Source organism: Carassius gibelio, chromosome B6, assembly GCF_023724105.1.
Source record: "Carassius gibelio isolate Cgi1373 ecotype wild population from Czech Republic chromosome B6, carGib1.2-hapl.c, whole genome shotgun sequence".
NCBI lineage: Eukaryota > Metazoa > Chordata > Actinopteri > Cypriniformes > Cyprinidae > Carassius > Carassius gibelio.
Window position 1 is genome coordinate 20,695,835 of NC_068401.1, and position 20,096 is coordinate 20,715,930.

The following is a 20,096-nucleotide window of genomic DNA, read 5'->3' on the forward strand; positions in this document are numbered from 1 at the left end:
GTAGCTGTATGTTACATTCAGACATTTGCTTTAGGGTTCTCTATGGTTTGGTTGAAAACATGAGAACATGTGAACATGTACCCACATACCTCATCATAAAGTTTTAGGTCCACCTGGCATGGATTTGATGAAAACAGATGAATAGAACTGACACAACTGATTGGCTGAGTTTCCTGAACGTTCACCTTCCCACTGCTCATTTGACTCTCAGGTTGGCTCTTACTCCATTGGTGGTCTTCATCAAGGAGAAAAAGCATTTCTTTGGTGGCTAGTACACTTACAGAGGCCAAAGAGCCATCCACTGTAAGAAAAAAAGAAAGACGTTGTAAAATAATTATGTCCTTACAAAAAGCTTGAGTATTGAAGATTTGGCCCTGTAGCAGTTGAGGTGTAAAACGTGTAGCATAAAAAGTAACTCGCAGAGTAATACAGTTTTGTTATCCTGCCAGTTGAGCTTCAGCTCAGCCCAATAAGCATTTATCAGAGCGAATATGATCATCCGATTTAATTCAGGCTTTTGTAGTTGTAGCTACAAGCTGTCAGAACTAAAATACGGCAGCGAATGTGCACTAGTCAGACATCCTTCTCTTTTTTTCACAGATATAATGTATTCAAGCAAAGGCGAATTAATAAAAAACAATTCTGACAACTCAAAAATTAATAATCTGAGCTTAAATTAGCTAAATAATTACTATAATCTTACTCTAAAGTTATTGCAAGGATAGAGTTCTGAACAGTGAATTTAATATACTTGCTTTTAACAACACGCATATATTGTTGCTGCAATTGCCAAGACACAGCGAGACACCATTCTTTTATGGAAAATACAGACATATCAGATGCATTTCACCAACAACAGTACAAGCACAAATGATAGCACATTTCCGCGCACTGACCACCCACAAAGATAAAATAAGAACATCTTGCAGGAAAGAGAACAAAATGTCTGTTTGTGATATCAGATGCACTTCTTGTTTATTCATCAAAATCTTCAGTGTATTTTTATGTTAATGAGCATTTTGGCAGGCGCACACAACTGAAAGCACAAACGACTTTATGAAACAGATTTGTTTTTGGGGGACATGAACGATGTTTCAGGATGTTCCTGTTTTTTTAAGATCATTGTAAGATTGGCTGGGTTTGGTCTCACCAGCTGAATGCTTATCACACCACAGGTCTAGCCTGCTGTGAGCCCTTTCAATGTAGTGGGATTGGGGGGATGTTCTGGAGGAGAGTCAGCCTGCCAGCAGGGTACTGGGACTCTTGAAAGCTGAAGCAGCCGCTCACAGTTGGAATACTCTCTCAAGAAGAATCAAATAAATCTGTTTTATGTGACTCTCCTTTCTTCCACCAAGACATGAAAGTTTGGTTCCAAAGATAATAGTAGGATACTAACAAAAGCAAGCACTCATACATACACCTTTGTGTCCTAGTGTTAACCTGGGCAGTACTATTTCCCACAGTTATCTGATGAAAGTGTGTATGAATCATTAAAAGAACTGTTTCTTTCATCTCTGAGTCACATCTGCGCTTAAACTGAGATGAATGGGACATTCACTGGGTGATAAATCAGACCATAAATACCCTGGAGGTGAACATCACACCCATGTTAATACTTATTTAGTCTAATAATGTCTAATTCTGTAATTTCTTAAATATAAATCAGTCTACCACTACATGTTCTCTTACTCTAACCATTTGCATCTCTTTCCCGTCACAGGCAAGTCATTACATGCTGTAGTCACTGTATAATTTCTTGCTATCTTCATCCTGGAGAACATAGACACTAACCTTGGTGAAGGAATGCCAAAAGGTAACGGAAAGGAGGATGGCTGTCGTCTTCTTCACATGGCAGGGCATCCTCACAGACTAGATGCCTATAGAACAGACAGATTTAAAATATGTTAAGAAATTACTTATGGGATAATGTCTTTTTTTTAACTGTGCAAATGAGAGTATTCTTTATTTCTATTCTCACACATTTTATGCATTACATTTTGGGTAGGATAGGCAGGCAGAAAAATGAAAAGCCTGCAACAGAGATAAAGACAGACAGTGTTGGAGAGGAAAAAAATGCCTGCCTGTTTTCCCTGCTTACCAGAGGTGGTGCTGTGGGTTGAGCCGGGTGGTGGAGATTCCCTTCAGTTTGCTCTCAGACTTTGGGGCCATTTCCCTTGCAATTTCTGCATGAAAACATAGTGCTGAAGTGAGGAAGAATATCTACACAATTTCTTCACTAACTCTTAAATCTAAAAAGCTCTAAAATAGCTTTTCACATTATGTACAGTACACATAGTTCTGTCCACATAATTGCTTTTTGAACATCATTGACTGTACCATGCCTTTAACTAAATAAATTGGTATAATTAAACATTTAAACCCTTGAAGAAAAAGATTAAAAACAAAAGAGAATGTTTCAGCAAACCAAATAAAGCTGCAAGCAGAAATTATAGACTAAGCATCAACATGTTAATAAAATTTGAAATTGTTTCCACGTTAATTTGCTGATTTAATGTGCAAATGCTTGATTACAAATTTTAATATTAGGTGTGATTAATTACATAAAAATAGTTCAGTGTCTTATGCTAGGTCTTATGACTTCTAATGTAGTCCCTATTTTATGTATTTTCCTTTGACTCTCCTTTTGTTTTTGCTAATTGTTTTTATTTCTAAATAGACTTAGAAACCAATACATTGCGTAAACTGATACATTTTACATTGCTGGGTGCTCTACAGTGGATTTCACAAAGTAACGGTGGAAGCACTCATGGAAATAGTGTTTGACAGTTGCTGGGATGGTTGACTACCTGATACTGTAACTGCATGATGCCCCAGGTAGTAGAGAGAGGGCAGGAATGTCAGCCAATAAGTTTATACCCTGGAATGTAAATTGCCCAGTAAACCAGATGGAAGTTTTTTTCCTCATCTTAAACTTCATAAAAGTCCTCCTTCAGGTAACACTTATTTAATTTAAACTAAAGAAACCAGTGACAGACAACTGTAGCTATTCTACATAAAATTAATTTTCAAATCGCTGCTGTGTCCAAAGGTTGTCTCATGGATTGCCACATGTACAGTATAGTGCAGCCTTCTTTGTCACTGGTGGGGGATTCACATGTAATAAATATAGGGAAATAGTTAGGTAGTTAATAGATACCGGTAGTTAATTTCAGGACTAGAGACACATCCAAACTTTAATTGAGTAAAGTAAGAATGTGAGGGGCTTAGATGCGGCTTTGGATGCAACTAGCTTAGCAAGTTCCACACATAATTCGGTTTCGTTGCAGAAATAACACGCCCACTGCTCAGGGAGGGTGTGTGTTCACTGCTGTCTGTGCACTTAAAAAAACTGTTGCTACAGTTTATGGCTATATTTTCAGTATTTCTAAAAGGTCTAGTTTAAAGTTTAATTTTTTTCAAGTAATGGTACATTTTTTTCAAGCTTTAATAACATGATCTATTGTAATGAGTGGTAATGATAAATCCCTACTGATGTTTGTGCTAGCTACTGTATACAAACCACCAGGGCATCATATAAATATCAAAAAAATTTCCTGATTTTCTAAGTTAGTGCTAGCTTTAGATAAAAGACTTAATAGTTTGACATTTTCATATCCACATGGATAAAAAAAAAAGATAAACTGGGATCAGCATTTACAGTAGGTAAAATACTTATTTGATTCCCATCTGATTTTGTAAATTTTCTCACTTAAAAAAAAAGAAAAAGAAATGAAGGATCTGTAATTTTTATGGTAGGTTTATTTTAATGGATAGAGACAGAATATTAACCAAAAAATCCAGAGAAAACACATTATATATAAAAGGTTAGAAATTATATTACATTATATATAAGGAGTGAAATAAGTATTTGATCCCCCACCAACCAGCCAGAATTCTGGCTCCCACAGATTGGTTATGTGCCCATGTGGAACAGATTAGCCTTGCCACTTTAAGAAGTTACTCCTAATGTCAGCTTGTTAGGTGTATAATGGCCCTTTTCCACTGCGTGGTACAACTTGGCTCGGTACGGCTCAATGCGGTACAGCACTGCTAGACTCGGCTTGGTTTGTGTTTCCACTGCAGTTTAGTACCACTTTAGAGTGGGCTGGATTATTCACATGTCGTTATAGTTGAACCGCTTCTACTGCCGTGACTCAAAAAACTTTTTCATTCTGCGTCACCCCGTTCCTCTGCTATCAATGAGAGGAATGTCTGTACTTCTTCAACAGACAACAAACAATAATTTTTGGGTTATTAAAAGGGTGCACTCATTTAAAAAATTGTGTTCACTCCTTTGCTGGCTGTGCTGTGAAATCTAGCGGTTCTGTAATGTTTTTGTCGCAAGTTCAGTGACGCAGGTAAGAAGATTCTCCCCGGCAAAGTCAGTGATGTCAAACTGGCTGTTATTAAGCCTCTCATTAAAAACACAACTTGATCATGGAGAATTAGTTAATTACAGACCAATCTCAAAGAAACGACAGTCTCCTCACAACTATGTTCTTTCTTAGAAAAAAATGGTATCTGTGAGGATTTCCAGTCAGGATTTAGACCGTATCAAAGCGTTGAGATAGAGATACAAATGACCTGCTCATATCACCTGATAACGGTTGTATCTATCTATCTATTAGTGCTACTGGATCTTAGTGCTGCATTTGACACTACTGATTACAAAATTATTTTGAATAGACAAGAAAATTGTGTTGGAATTAGTGGAATTGCATTGCCATGGTTCAAGTCATACTTATCTGACCGTAATAAATTCATAGCAGTGGATGAGGAGGTATCACTTTGTTCTCAAGTGCAATACGGAGAACCGCAAGGCTCAGTACTAGGACTGTTGCTTTTCACTGTTTACATGTTACCATTGGGAGATATCATCAGAAACATGGTGCTAGTTTTCACTATTATGCTGATGATACTCAGCTCTATATTTCTTCACAGTCCGATGAAACGTACCAAATCGCAAAACTAATGGAATGCATAGCTAGAGAAAACTGGTCCCCTGACTGTGCCTCATTTCTTCCAAGGTTTTTTTCTCCATTTGTCACTGATGGAGTTTTGGGTCCTGGCAATTGTTGCATTTGTCTTGCTTAGTTGGGGACACAATTTCTGGCAATATTGTTGACTTGATTGCACAGACACTATAAAGAATACTGAACTGAGCTGGATGATGACATCACTGAATCAGCAATGAACTGACTTTAACTGACAAATGAACTACTGTCCTCTTGTCTTAGCTCACATTTGTACTGTTTAACACTGTAAAACTGCTTTGACAAAAATGTATAAAGTGCTATATAAATAGAGGTGATTTAACTTGATAGTCTCTGGATTTTTTTCCCCACATGACTGTATTTCTGGAGAATTTCTGCTGAATCTTTTTGACAATAATAGGGCCAATAAGCTTGTCTCAGCACTGACCAACTTGAATCACATTGTTTGATATAATGGGTGGGAATCTGTGTAAATGGGATCAATCTTAAATCCAAATTGACATACTCAATTTTAAAATGCAGACTAAGCTGTAAGTGTTTCTGAGTCAAACTGGGTGTAGATACCTGGAGGTGTTTTAACCAGTAATGGTATTGGCACATTTTGATATGGACATCACTTAAAGTAAAGCCTTTGCCATTTATAAGAATCAAAGATTAAATGAACCAGATGTTAATTTATTAGATTCCCTGGTGGATTCAGTTCAGCAAATCATTCATCAGACTGATTAAACTGGTGATTTGTCTACTTGACCTATTTATGAAAATAACTGGTTCACATTAGTCCTTTTCCCTATAACAGACTACACTGGTTTTACTGTTTGTTGTTTTGAGATCAGCCTGCAAAGGGAGTCACAATATAAATAAACAAATATTTTTTGTGTGTTTTTTGTTGTTGTTTTTTTACATTATTTTTTGGTGTACCATCTTTTTAATAAATCATACTCAATACAGACTGCAATCTCACATTCACAACTCAAGGTAAAATGCTACATTTTGCTCAATATACAGCTGCAGGGGAACACCAATGCTGAAAAGAAATGCAGAGAGAAAAGAAAAAAAAAGCTTTCGGAAAAAAATAATGACAAAGTACAGTTAAACTGAAAACAAGCTGCAACAAAAGCATTTTGATTCAGTTCATCTCTTCTGCATCTCAGTTTTTCACTGAATAATGACAGAAGAGAAACTTTTGGGCTCTCAGATAAACCCTGTAAATCTTAATAAAACCGTTCTGGGTTTTGGCAATATGTGTCGAGATGCACAAGTGCTACTGTAGAGCTCCATCTGGCAATTAATTGATGTTAATACTGTACATGCTGCGGAGATCATCTCTACTGGGTGGAGTTCACATAGTGTCAACTACTGAGGCAGCGCAAATATGACAGAGAGAAAGGGAACATTATGTGTGTCTGTTTGATGGCTTGTCGTCAAAAATGAACATTTCAGTTTGTGAGAAAATGTACTCTGGGATTTTTTTTTTTTTCAGATTTTGCAATACACCTTGACAAGTGACTGAGCACACACGGGACAGTGATCTTCAGTCTTGTATTTTAAATTTTTCTCCAGTTTTTAAAGAAAGTCAACAATAATGAGTCATGAATAAAAGACAATGCAGCCTTGGTTACTCTAGTTTTAAATGGTAAATGGTAAATGGACTGCATTTATATAGAGCTTTCAACAGACCACATGGCCATCTAAAGCGCTTTACAATTTTGCCTCACATTCACCCATTCACACACTCATTCACACACCGACTGCGGTGCCAGCCAGTCAAGGCGCCATCCAGCTCGTCGGGAGCAGCTGGGGTTAGGTGTCTTGCTCAAGGACACCTCGACACTTGGTCAGATGGAGCCGGGGATTGAACCACCAACCTTCCGGTTTGTAGACAACCTACATGAACCACTGAGCCACTGCCGCCCCGGACATTTTAAAAGACAAAATACTACAAAGACAAAGAACTGCATTCCAAAACATCTGATATATAGGTTAGTACCCCTCTAAAAAGAAACACTACTTGTTTAAGTTTTTTTTTAGTAAGGTTTTTGTTTTTTACAACAAGAGTGGCTTTAAGCTATGCAGACAATTTCAAAATGTCATTCAAAAGCAATGATGGATAACAACAAAAATATAACTTTACTCAAAAATATAACTTCAACTGTAACTTCAAACTGGTCAACTGTACTCATCTACTCATCTTAGAAATAAACTCATCCTCCATCAACATATTGGTCATGAACTAATTTGATGCTTTTGAAGAACAACCACAACACAAAGAAAATGATCTAAATCAAAGAAACCAATTTTTTGAGTGATATATGTCTGTCAGTATGTTTCAAAACAAACTGGGAGGACAATTTCTTAATGGGGAACAGAGGTACATCTGCAGGTGAATTGATAACCACAAAAAAGAAATGATTAAATGGGTTGCTGTGAGAAAAAAAAAGTGTCAGTTTCATTGTTCAGGAGAGACAATATGCAGACCTGTTTTTGTAATGAGGTCAAGGTTTAGTTTCTTCCCTGCTGTATTGTGGTCTTTGTAAAACAATATATTTTTTTAGACAGGATCCTCTGTTTTGCCACATAATGTAGTGAAAATGAATACCCATTACAAGAACACTGAGGTGGACAGGCAAATACACCCAAAGGTTGTGTTGTGTCTGGTTGCAACTGGTTCCTGCAATGTGCGTCAGAAATCTGCCAACTTCTAAGATCACAGTGGCTGTGCCAGAAGGTTACTGTTTCTACAAGTCTACTTTCTAAGCTAGGTGTACTGGTGGATTGTCGGTGATAGTTCATACCCTGTCTGCTCCTCTATAAAGATAACAGTGAATCTGTTAAATGGATTTCAAGAGTTGTTTTTAAACTTTGAATTAACAATATTCAATTAATGTGTACAGCATTTTGGATCCATAAGATTGGGTTTATGCAATAAACCAGACATGGGGACTTGTGACTTGGTGACTTGGACTCGAGTCGACTCGAGTCGCTATTTTTAGGACTTGAGACTTGACTCGGACTTGGAAGTTAAAGACTCGGGACTTGACTTGACTTGAGACACGATGACTTGAATGACTTGAGTGTTAATCACATCATGTTTTCAGTTTGAATATAAAATATATAAATTATTTTTTAAATAAAGTTGATTACTCAGCTGGAGCGCAGGCTGAGAATAGCGTCGTGACTGGATCAGGACACTATCATCAGTCATGCCCTCTCTACCTTACACACACCACGCCAGTAGCGGTTTTAGGCACGGGCGAACCGGGCAGCCGCCCGGGGCGTCATTTTTTCGTGACACATTGGGGGCGGCAGCACGAGGAGATAAACAAAAAATCCTCTGTGTCGCGAATCGGTTTTTCGTCATTAATATAATTTCACTGTGTGTGGAATTGGCAAATTGGCGCTCCCTGCAGCTGCCGGCGCCCCTGCTTGCTGAAAATATCCACTGAAGCTTTGTGTTGTGAGAGAAGTGTAAGGGGGTGGGGCGAGAGGCGCGTGCGACATTTCACCTCTGGGTCTCTCTCAAATGGAACGGGCAGGGCGGGGGTGGACGGGGACGGGGGATCCACACTAGTAATATAATTAATAATAGGCTAAAGTCAGTCACACACCTCGACTTTCTTCCAAATAACACACATTTCATTCATAATGTTATAATACAGGCCTATAGTTCCTGCAAATGAAACTAGGTAATACAAAACGATTATGCGGTCATCAAGGTGAATTGGTTTAGTCTTGACTTCTGGTCCTGAGTGACAGTTGGGGGGATGGGAAATCTGTTGATTGTCGAGTGCCAAATAAACAGAGATGGAGAAGAAAAGGTCAAAGCCAGGTGCCCAATTTCGAAAAAAAAGAAGAGGAGAAACGAGCAAAAGATAAAGGTATGCAACTATTGTCTCTGTATGATTACAGAATCCATTTCATGAATGAAGGGCTAATGTTAATTGGTGGTGGGTATAACTCTTTGTTAGCCTTTTTGCTATGATGCTTGCTATGCTTATACAACAATAATTTGGTTTCAACTCAATCACGAGATCTAATTTATAATATTGTGCTTTGCAATAAAACTGTTACAAGTTCAGTTATCATTTCCATCAGTTGGTTTAACATTAGGCCCTGCAAATAACCAACGGCATTTTATTTGCTACACAGTATGCTAAGTATTGTTTCCTAAGTATAGTTTTACAAGTCATAACTAAAAGTGTGTCATGCATATAATTTGAGGCAGTAACCTAATGGCACCTCCATGAAAGTTAGATTGATATACAAATTTTGGTTGAAAAATATCCTGAAACCCAAAAAGTTTTTGTTTTTGCCTATACATATAATTTAAAGTCATTTTATTTTTTTAAACAACTGAGTCCCAGTGACCATAGCATAACATGAATAAAATATAATTTTTCAATGTATTTTTTTTACTATTTGTTTCTATGCTCTAAACAATGTGATGACATGGGGAGAAAAAATAAAATAATTTTTTTTCTTTTCGGGTCTAGGAGGATATAGCGTGTAATGACAGACATTAAGTGTGTAAGAGCATGTTTATGTAACCCTTCTATTATGTTTTGAGTCAATTTGACCCTAGGCTGTTTTAACTTTATAAAACATTATCCTATGGTCTTTTGATTTCAAATGCAGTTAAATTGCAATTTCAGGGGCACTTCTAAAATATTTTGGAGCATCCTCTGCCACTGGTCAGGATGAGCCAACCACCTCCTCCGCTACACATATGTCTCCACAAATATCTGATATTGAGGATGAAGACCTCTTTGCCTCTACTTCTACCCAGCATGAGCTTTCAGGTGTGCATATCGTGTGTGTGTGTGTGTGTGTATGTGTGTGTGTGTGGGCTACAAGACAACTGCAATTTAATGTAATTTTAATATTTCTGATAATTTATGAGTAGGACTGTGTTTTTTCACTGCTATGTGTTTTGAGTAATATGCCAATATGCTGTCTGATAGAAATGCCTGGAGCTGAACCCCCACTGAGCCCCACTGGCTCACATCTGACTGACAGGATTCGGACTGAGCTGGTTCACAGAGGACCAAGTAAAGTGCCACCTGGCTTTGTTTTCCATAGGAATGAGAGTAATGGGAGAAGTTGCCACCACTAATATTTTAATAAGACATTAGTAAGTGGTGAAAAGATGGCAAGAAGTTGGCTGATTTCTTCAATTAAGAACAACAGCCTCTTTTGCTTCTGCTGCAAATTGTTTTCCAAGAGGAACATCAATTTAACAAGTGCAGGAATGGCAAATTGGAAACATGCATGCAATGATCTCACATCATATGAAAACAGTTGTTATAATAAAATATTGCTGTTTGTGCAGAACTTTGTTTGCTTTTTTTTTTTTGTGTGTGTGGGGGGGGGGGGGGGGGGGCGCTCGAAAGGGGTCTCGCCCAGGGTGTATTTCAATGTAGAACCGCCACTGCACCACGCCCACTTAAATCAGATATCACATCACATCAACATGTCAGCCTGAGAGGTACCGAGGGTCATCGCTTTTGTCTTCAATAGTTCGCGCCTAAAAACGCGTGGAAAACGCTAGTCGCGCCGCTTTCTCCTTCTTTCCACAGCGCTCGGACAGAAGTGCTCCTGGGGCGTCTGTCGTTGCTAAGCACCATGACACGCTCTCTCTCAATGAATTTTCAGCAAAGTATAAATGGATTTGCAGCACTAAAAATCGCTCGCAGTAGCTCTGCTACTAAATTCGTTTCAAAATGGCAATCCATATACAGCTATAAACAGCTGTTCCTTCATCTTAGCTGAGCTTTCAACGTTGATACGGGAAAGGATGAAGCTGATTGGTTAGTTATTGTCATATGACCTGCGGTGCGCTTGCGGCATTCTGAAAAGTTTAGATTGTTTTTAACTCGATGCGGTGCGACGCGCGCGCGTTGCTTCCATTATGAGCGCGCATACCGCGCGCCTACATTGGAAATAACGAACTTGCGCGCGCAAAAGACGTGATGTGAACGGCCCCTAATGATCCGCTAGCAGGCCGTCAAAAAAACGCATTGAAAGGGCTGGGCTAAGGGGGCATAAGCCCCGAACATTTTGTTACCTTGTCTTTCTCATAGAGCAAAACAATTAATCAGAAAAACTAATGTAGCTGCCGCGATTACCCAATAATGAGAAGTGCACACACACACACACACACACACACACACACACACACACACACACACACACACACACACACACACACACACACACACACACACACACATATATATATATATATATATATATATATATATATATATATATATATATATATATATATATATATATACAGTACAGAATAGAAATATGACGTATTTTAAGTTTTTTGTTATGTACTGTTTTTTGTTATGTACAGTACAGACCAAAAGTTTGGACACACCTTCTCATTCAAAGAGTTTTCTTTATTTTCATGACTATTGACTATTGTAGAGTCACACTGAAAGCATCAAGGGCTATTTGACCAAGAAGGAGAGTGATGGGGTGCTGCACCAGATGATCTGGCCTCCACAGTCACCGGACCTGAACCCAATCCAGATGGTTTAGGGGTGATCTGGACCACAGACAGAAGGCAAAAGGGCCAACAAGTGCTAAGCATCTCTCAGGGAACTCCTTCAAGACTGTTGGAAGACCATTTCAGGTGACTACCTCTTGAAGCTCATCAAGAGAATGCCAAGAGTGTGCAAAGCAGTAATCAAAGCAAAAAGTGGCTACTTTAAAGAACCTAGAATATGACATATTTTCAGTTGTTTCACACTTTTTTGTTATGTATATAATTCCATATATAATTCCACATGTGTTAATTCATAGTTTTGATGCCTTCAGTGTGAATCTACAATTTTCATAGTCATGAAAATAAAGAAAACTCTTTGAATGAGAAGGTGTGTCCAAACTTTTGGTCTGTACTGTACATAACAAAAACGTATGAAACAACTGAAAATACGTCATATTTATATTCTATACTCTGAGAGAGAGAGAGAGTGTGTGTGTTTGTGTGTGTGTGTGTGAGAGAGAGATCAGATTCTGCAGGTAAAATAACAATATTAAGGTGACTTGACTTGGACTTGACTTGACATAGCTTGTGACTTGACTTGACTTGACTTGCCCAAGAAAAAAATACTTGGGACTTACTTGAGACTTGAAGGTTAAGACTTGAGACTTACTTGAGACTTGCACATGTGTGACTTGGTCCCATCTCTGCAATAAACCGTGAATCCAAGTTACCTTATGATGTTTCCTTTACAGACTCTTGAAAACAAATTTTATATATATTTTTACTATTATTTTAATTTAATCCGAGAAGCAAATATATTGTTCACTTAAAAAAAAAAAAAAAAAAAAAAAAACAGCTGGTATGGTTAAATGTTTCTGCCAGACTTGCTGGGTTGTTTTATTTAAGTCAACCATTGTTTAAAAATTATTATTAATAGGCTGGAAATTAAAAATCACATATACGGAATTACTTCAAGCAACAGCAATAATCAAAAGATGAACACTGATTAATAAGCAAGAAAACCCATGGACAAAAATATGACAAATTAAATATATTTGGGTGAATACAGCATAATTTACGATATTAAATACAATTAAACTAGTTTAACAAGTATTATAGAAATAAAAACTTAACAATTAAAAGAAGCTTTTTAAATTTAAGTGTATTCAATCGCTCTCTCCATTTCCTTTTCACCAAAATAGTGCTAATTATTGTTGCCGGTGTGTCACCGAAATCTGAGCCAGTGATGGGCTGATGTTTGCCGAGGCAACTGTGAACCTCAGACCACCACCTTGCATTTCACTCATAGCTGAAAGATGCAATAACTGACTTCATAACCTGTCCATGAACAAACAGTACTGAGATTAAAAATCATATTTTAACATTAAATTATATTCAGTATTACAGGTGCATCTCAATAAATTAGAATGTCGTGGAAAAGTTATTTCAGTAATTCAGCTCATGTATTAAATAAATTCAATTCACACAGACTTGTTAAAGGTAAGCAAAAATAGTCACAATTAAAAGAACCAAAGACTTAAACTTCAGGGGCCGGTTGCACCAGCTGGACATACACCCGGTCGTAAGACTAGGCTGGACGTAAAATGCACTTTAAGTCGTGTGCAGAATTTATACCCGTTGCACCATCTCTGCTTAGTGCTACGTCTGAGGCTAAATCTTACGCCTAGTCAGAGGTAGGTGTAAAGGTAAAAGTAATTTGCTCGGACATCATTAGTTTTCAGGATCATCTGTTAGTTTATTCTTACTACAGATGTGAATGTAATGCTTTTGGATAAAATGTTATATATGTTATATATGAACTGGGATTATTAAAAGAAATTGAACCATTTGACATCTTGGACAGTGTAAATGTTTGGTAATATGTAATTTCTTTAATTCCATTCATTATTTGTAGCGTGCCTACCATCCAATAATTGCAATACGTTTTGTGCATTGTTATTTTAATTAGAAATCAAGGGTCAGCTTTAAAATTTTGATTTCAAATATTTTCACAAAATACAAACTATAAACGTGTTTTTAGCCACAGAAAGACGACAGTAAAACACAAAATGTCACGTAAAGTCACATTTAAGACATTCATTGTACATAAACTTGATAGTCAGCTATAAAAAATAACTCTAGAGTGTATTACATTTATTATATTTTACTTAACCTTAATTCAATCTGTCATGGGAATGTGAGAGACTTCAGATTTAAAAACTTGGACTTGTTAAAATGTTTACTCAATGAAATCATGGCGCGGTGGCTTCACTTGTTATGATGTCTTGAGCAATTTAGTTCTATATTAGTAGCTGTAGTCATTGTGGCGTGAACATAGTCTCAGATAGATCTATAACTGTGGGAGAATGTGTCGCATGGACGCGCCTTGTCTGCACCGGACATAGTTGTGCCTGATCGTGGTGCAACAGGTGTAAAGATTTATAGTAAAGCTGGACATTGCAAAGCCCAGCACAGGACTTACACCCAGCTTGTTTACGTCTAGCTGGTGCAACCGGCCCCTGCAGTCTGTGTGCATTGAATTTATTTAATACACGAGTTTCACAATTTGAGTTGAATTACTGAAATGAACTTTTCCACAACATTCTAATTTATTGAGATGCACATGTATATCAAATAAAATCCGTTTATGTTATGCAAGGCAAAATGTTTCCATTAAGCGAAACGACCGCTGCTGACAGATTTAGCTGACTGACATCTCGTCTTTATGTTGCGTTGCATAAAATAATCTAATTTAAGCACAGTAAACACTATAAATTATATAAAATGCATACAAACCTTTTTTTTTTTAAGAAGTGCACAAAATCTGAGGCGCTAAAAATCGCTCTCTCCTGTAGAGGACGTAAAAAGCCTGTGCACTGACTAACCCAGCAGCTGGGTTTTTTCGTGCCACTGTGGCCAACAGGCTGAACACAGTATTTGGGTAAAAACACCCCATCTTTTTTTAGAGTGCTGAAATTTACCCAGCACATGGGTAAAAATATTGAAAATAACCCCACATTTTTTAGTCTGTGTTCAACCAGCCATTGTTCACATACATTTTAATGCAATTTCTTAGCAAGTCTACTAAGTGCTATTTCTCATTTCCTTCTTAAAATTTTCTAAACCACATAGCACGCAAAAGGAAGTCTTGCCTGTAAGCTTGCTGAAGAACCTTTTGCAGCGGGCACTGTTTCGCACTAGTAGTGTGTACGCTGCTGCACCCTCATCAAACTCTAGGTGAATACTCTGAGAGCCCAGACCAACCTCCAGATAGCTGAGTTCACACAGCCGATGGCTTTCTCTTTTCCGCAGCCAGTCTGAGGGTTGCCCTCTGCAACAGAAATGCGAGACAGTGTGAGGAAATGTAAAACACATGAAAAGAAAGTTAAGAGAAATGTAAAGAGATATGCTTTTAAATCATTAGTAAAGTTAGCCATTTCAATTGTTTCTATTAAAAACATTAAATTCAGGATGCGTATAATCAATGAGATTTTGTGGAGATGGCTTAAAGATATAATCTCTTACGGTTAAACTTTAACCAGATTTGTTAAGCCAGTGACACACTGGACAAAAAGCTACATGTAACATCACGTTGAGGGTGTGACAACGAACACACAGTATTGAACGTCAGGCATCATTCTGTATTTGCTTTTAAAACTTAATCTATTACCATGCAGGCAAAAGTTCACTTCAAGAATGTACAAGTTGGTAAGTATGAAATTGGCTGTATTAAAAAAAAAAACTGAAAGATTACAAGGTCGATGTACTGTATTGTACTGTACTTTATGAATTGTTGACTTTACAGGCAGCAATATTACTGACTGTATAGAAACCATTGGATAATACAGAACAGAACTAGATGATGACATCACTGCTTTCAGGGCAGCTTTATAGCTGAATTGAAGTACTTTTACAATTTATGATCTTTACAGAGTTATTGAATGAAACTAATCAACACTAAACTGACGTAAGCTGAACATGACACTATTGTTTTGTTAGAGCTGCAGAATTGATCTCTGAACAGTTATTAAATCATTAAAAAAAAAGGTGTATTGCATTATGTGCTTTTCAAATATAGGTGACCTGACATTTTCAAAACTTGAAAAAGAAAAGTCTATACACAATACAAATTCTACTATAGTGTGAAGTCTGTATGGTCGGTCCATAATAAAATTAAAGAAAAACTATGTGTGTGGTGTGGAAGGATTTTGAGCCTCATAAGTGGTAGTTGGGTGTAGGGCTGGTCCGAAATACAAATTTTTTGAGCTTCTAAGCTTCAGTAGTAATCAACACTGAATATTAGAAGTTTTGGAGGCTGGGGGGTGAACATATTCTCTCTAACATCGTGTCTACACCGGACGCGAGCGGTGCAGAATACAATAAAACTTACATGTATTATGCTATCTACACGGCCTGCGATGCGCATGGCTGAAAAATCTGTGACAGTAAACTGCTGCTGCATTATATTTATGACATAACGACAGAAATTTCAAATTATTTTTAATGGTCGCATTGTCACGTCCAGTGTAGACAGACTTTAGCTGTTGCGGCACAGCGTGACATGACAACTGTTGCGACCAGTGTAGGGTAGGGTAGGGCCTCAGGAGGGTAGGGCTTATATGCTCCGAGAACGGACACTGCACTAGTGATACAAAACATACAGGTCTGTCAAGAGCAATACTTTTAATATAGACACATTATTATTAGGCTGGGCTACTACTGCCATTTTCGCAACTATTTTCATAGCAAATAAAGTGCACGTTTTTATCACGTGTAAAATTACTTATTAACATGGTGGATAAAAGGCAGATTTACACCAACAATATACCATAGGCTTACTACTTACAGAATTCAGGTGATATTTCAAATTTGTTTAACTTTTAGGACACTTTGTGTCCTCCGCCAGACATGTGCAACCTCTTTTAAAGTTTTATGTAGGTCAACAACTGTTCATCCAAAAATATACATTTGCTGAATATTTACTCATCCTCAGGCCAAGATGTAGATGAGTTTAATTCTTCATCAGAACAAAAGTAATTACATCACTTGCTAATGAATCCTCTGCAGTGAACAGGTGCTATCAAAATGCCAGACCTTAATTCATAATAACGCATCCTTCAGTCAAAAAATCCAAAAAGTCCAGCCTCTATTGTTCTCTCATATTAAAATCCATCAACAAATTTGTTTAGAACAGTTTTTGCTTGTAAATTATGCTTGATCTGTGCATATTTCTCTCTTAATGCAGCAGAAATGAATTCTTCACTAAAGAAAGCAATATTGTGGATAGAGGACTATTTTTGCTTGTGGACTTTTTTTTAGCCAGAGGATTATGTAAGTCTTAGTAATAGTTTGAGGTAAAAAAAAATATTTTGATTAATTTATTACAAATACACAGATTCTCACTTTACAAGAAATTAATTGATGGACTGTAAACATGTTGATTACTTGTGGACTATTATGATACTTGTGATACTGGATGGCACTACTGTCTTCTGTAGAGGTGCTTTACAGCTGAGTCATATCTTGCAACATCAACACTGGTACTTCAATCAACACTAAACTGACTCAAGCTGAATAATGACATTGCTGCTTTTTGTAAAACTGCTAATAAATACCTGACTGATTAAATTCACCCTGTTATTGATCTGAACTAAGCCAACACTGAACTGACTTGAGCTAAATAATTATACTATTGTCTTTTAGAGCTACTTTACAGCAGAATCTTAACCATCTAGATGAGTTTCCATAATTGATTCAGTGATATACCTTTCTATCTTTGTGAAGCTGCTTTGACACAAGCTGTATTGTGTAAAGCACCACAAAAATAAAGGTCCCATTCACAATTTACTGCAGAAGATTCATTCCTGAGCAAGTGACATATTTAACTATGGTGAGTCAACTGACATAAAGAAAATACAGCATTCTTATTAATGTGATATTGCTTACATTTAACATGAAAAATGTACAACAGGTATGGTGAATGGGTGGATTCTAGAGATACTGCACAAGAACATTTACCTTGCTGACACATTAAATCCACAATATTACAGAAAGTTTCAGTGTTTCTTTTTTCTGGACTACCCATTTCCAGCTGAAAGCTGCTCTTTCAAAGCCTGCATTTAACTTTAAGTTGCTTACTCAGACTGTGAGGTTATTTCTAAGATGTAGATGTACTGGTCCGACACAACCATAAGGGAATGGAACTCCGCTGTATCCCCAAACTTCACAATGGACATCTGAAATCAAGTGAAACAGGAAAAGGTTAATACAACTAATTCCAGCTTCTCAAACACGAAGTATAAAGTAAAATAATGAAACTACACTGATCTCAACGGTTAAATTAACAATAAAACATTTACTAATTTTCCAAACAGTGAAGAAATTATGTAAACCAACTTGATATGATATGGTTGAAGTGAACAGTGAAAATAGTAGCAATAAATATCATAAATGTACTTTAAAAAATAAAAGATCCATAATGGATTGTTGGTTTTGTCTAGGTAGATATCCTCTTTAAATATGTCTCTAATTTTATTGAGGGCATTTTATACAGGTTATCGTGCCTTTAAAAAGCAGCGAAGCTCCTCTTCTCCCCCAAACACTTCCACATCCAGGAACAGCTGAAGCCGATGGTCCACGGTCTCTGACAGCAGGTCAAACTGAGCTGAAATGAAACATTATGCTTATGTTTAAATCCCTCAATGGAATAAAAAAAATACATGTATAAGCTACTATGCCAAAAAACATACAAACAAACTGATGTTACAACAGTATACATGTACCCGAAATATCCATATCTTCAAAATTAGTTCACATGATTTATGGCCAGAAAGGCCTGCCAAACATTTCATTTTCTGGTACCAATTTAATATGTGGCATCTAAAAATACTGGTGAAAACAGAAAACTTCCTTTCTATAATCCTATACTTTTAGTCATGTTTACAAAGCACTCAGTCAAGTCAATGATTTTCAAGGCTACATTCGTTTGGTAAAAGTGTTTCAAGACTACATTATTTGCCTGGCAATCCTAAAGCAGGCCTGTGCCCAATAACCATAGTTTTTCTTGCCATTTCCAATCAGAGTCTGAATCCATTATTTTCAGACTAGTTTTTTCTTCTTTGAACAAATTCTCATTACTGTCACCCTTTCTAACCACTCTTCTGATCTTCATCCCGAGAGTGGACAACCTACCATTGTTGGAGCTTTCTGTGCACTTCGGTAATTGTTGGTCCTGATGTTTTGGATAGCCATTGTAGAAGGAATTGTCAGTCACCTTCTCCTTAAGCCCCTCTAAGCTACCCCGTCCATCAGTTGTGGTGTTGATAAGTTGAGAGGTTCTCTGGTCAACCCATGTCTCATTTTGATTAGTCAAACTATTAGACAGGAAGCTATGGGCTGTGTGGAAGTAAGCTGCGGTTTCCTCTGTGGAGGCCTCTGAATGCTGAGTCGAACGGAGGGGGCTGCCACGTGATAGCAAAGACTGTCCTGGGACCAATGCCTAGAGGAATTAAGCAAGTTAAGTGAGTGAAAAGAGAACATTAACATTATACTGTCATGGAAATATCAAGTCAAAAAGAGCATAAACCCAGACCTCATTGTGCTTGAGTTGATCTGTGTTGTCCCTGTCATCAAAGGTGAAGTATCTGGCATCATTCTGTTCAAATGGTGTACTGGTGGAAGGAGCTGATTGGGCAGCCAACTCAACTACATGATCACTATTGCACTCTGAGCAGATGACAGTACAACCTGGAAAAAATAAATATAAAAAGGTATATAAAGACAAATGCTTCTTTCTTGAGACATTCAAGACCATCTTTTACAGTTCAAGTGTTAAAATGGCAGCAAAAAAGAAAAGCAAAAACATCCACTACGCCTTTCAAGGTAACACTCACTACAGGACAGAGTGTTCAACATACTCTTTCCTTCAGATTTATTTTAAGGAGGTTAATGCTCTTAAAATAAACACCCTCATTGATCTCTGCCCCATGCAGAACCAACTATGTGTTTGGCCCAGATGATCTGCAGGACTCCAAGCAAACAGACTGAAAGCAGCTGAACAAATGTCCCAGAACCTCTGGTTTGCGTGTCAAAGCACGTTTTAAAACTATGCAGCATGCACTGCAGAGGAGGAGGATGAATTGTATATCAACCCATTCATTTAAGAGAAATAGGCCTGCAAGATGTTACAGTGGGTTACTCTGAAAATAGGTCACATGATAAAATTATAGGCTGCCTGATGGAGTTCCAAGACAAAATGCTCTCACACCCAGTGTTTGGCAATTATTCCATATTCATGAAATTCTTTGGTGGTACATTTTTATCCATGTCCTCTCATGCTCCAACACGACAATCGCCCACTCATGGTAAGCCTGATTCATCTTTTCTGATTAACTCTATCTTGTGCTGAAAGCTGGGATATAAAAAAAAGTGCAGCCATGATAATAACCAGTATTAATCAACTTGGTGTAGTCCCAGCTTTTCATAGCTTTCAGTCAAGTGACCTGCAACCAGAGTCATGCTAGAGCAGATGATTGTAATTGCCATGTGTTGAGATTTACATGTATTTGTACTAAGCTTGCTGCGATAGACTGTGCTGACGGTGTTAA

The 20,096-nt window shown here is 37.4% G+C and overlaps 1 protein-coding gene and 1 long non-coding RNA gene across 3 annotated transcripts in view; one reads left to right on the forward strand and one right to left on the reverse strand.

Annotated features, from left to right (window-relative positions):
• Positions 1 to 20,096, reverse strand: part of stk11ip (serine/threonine kinase 11 interacting protein) — a 35,973-nt gene that overhangs the window by 1,205 nt on the left and 14,672 nt on the right. For both annotated transcript variants that reach the window (XM_052558974.1, XM_052558973.1), the window contains exons 18-25: positions 19,082 to 19,236; positions 18,682 to 18,988; positions 18,054 to 18,154; positions 17,629 to 17,726; positions 14,643 to 14,821; positions 2,099 to 2,183; positions 1,792 to 1,877; positions 90 to 301 (exon numbers count right to left, since the gene is read on the reverse strand). In XM_052558974.1, the coding sequence (XP_052414934.1) occupies positions 90 to 301; positions 1,792 to 1,877; positions 2,099 to 2,183; positions 14,643 to 14,821; positions 17,629 to 17,726; positions 18,054 to 18,154; positions 18,682 to 18,988; positions 19,082 to 19,236 (1,223 nt within the window). The remainder of the gene's footprint in view (positions 1 to 89; positions 302 to 1,791; positions 1,878 to 2,098; positions 2,184 to 14,642; positions 14,822 to 17,628; positions 17,727 to 18,053; positions 18,155 to 18,681; positions 18,989 to 19,081; positions 19,237 to 20,096) is intronic.
• On the forward strand, positions 8,225 to 10,344 carry LOC127959677 (uncharacterized). The gene is made up of 3 exons (XR_008154283.1): positions 8,225 to 8,872; positions 9,647 to 9,793; positions 9,956 to 10,344. It is a non-coding gene; the product is annotated as an uncharacterized LOC127959677 (long non-coding RNA).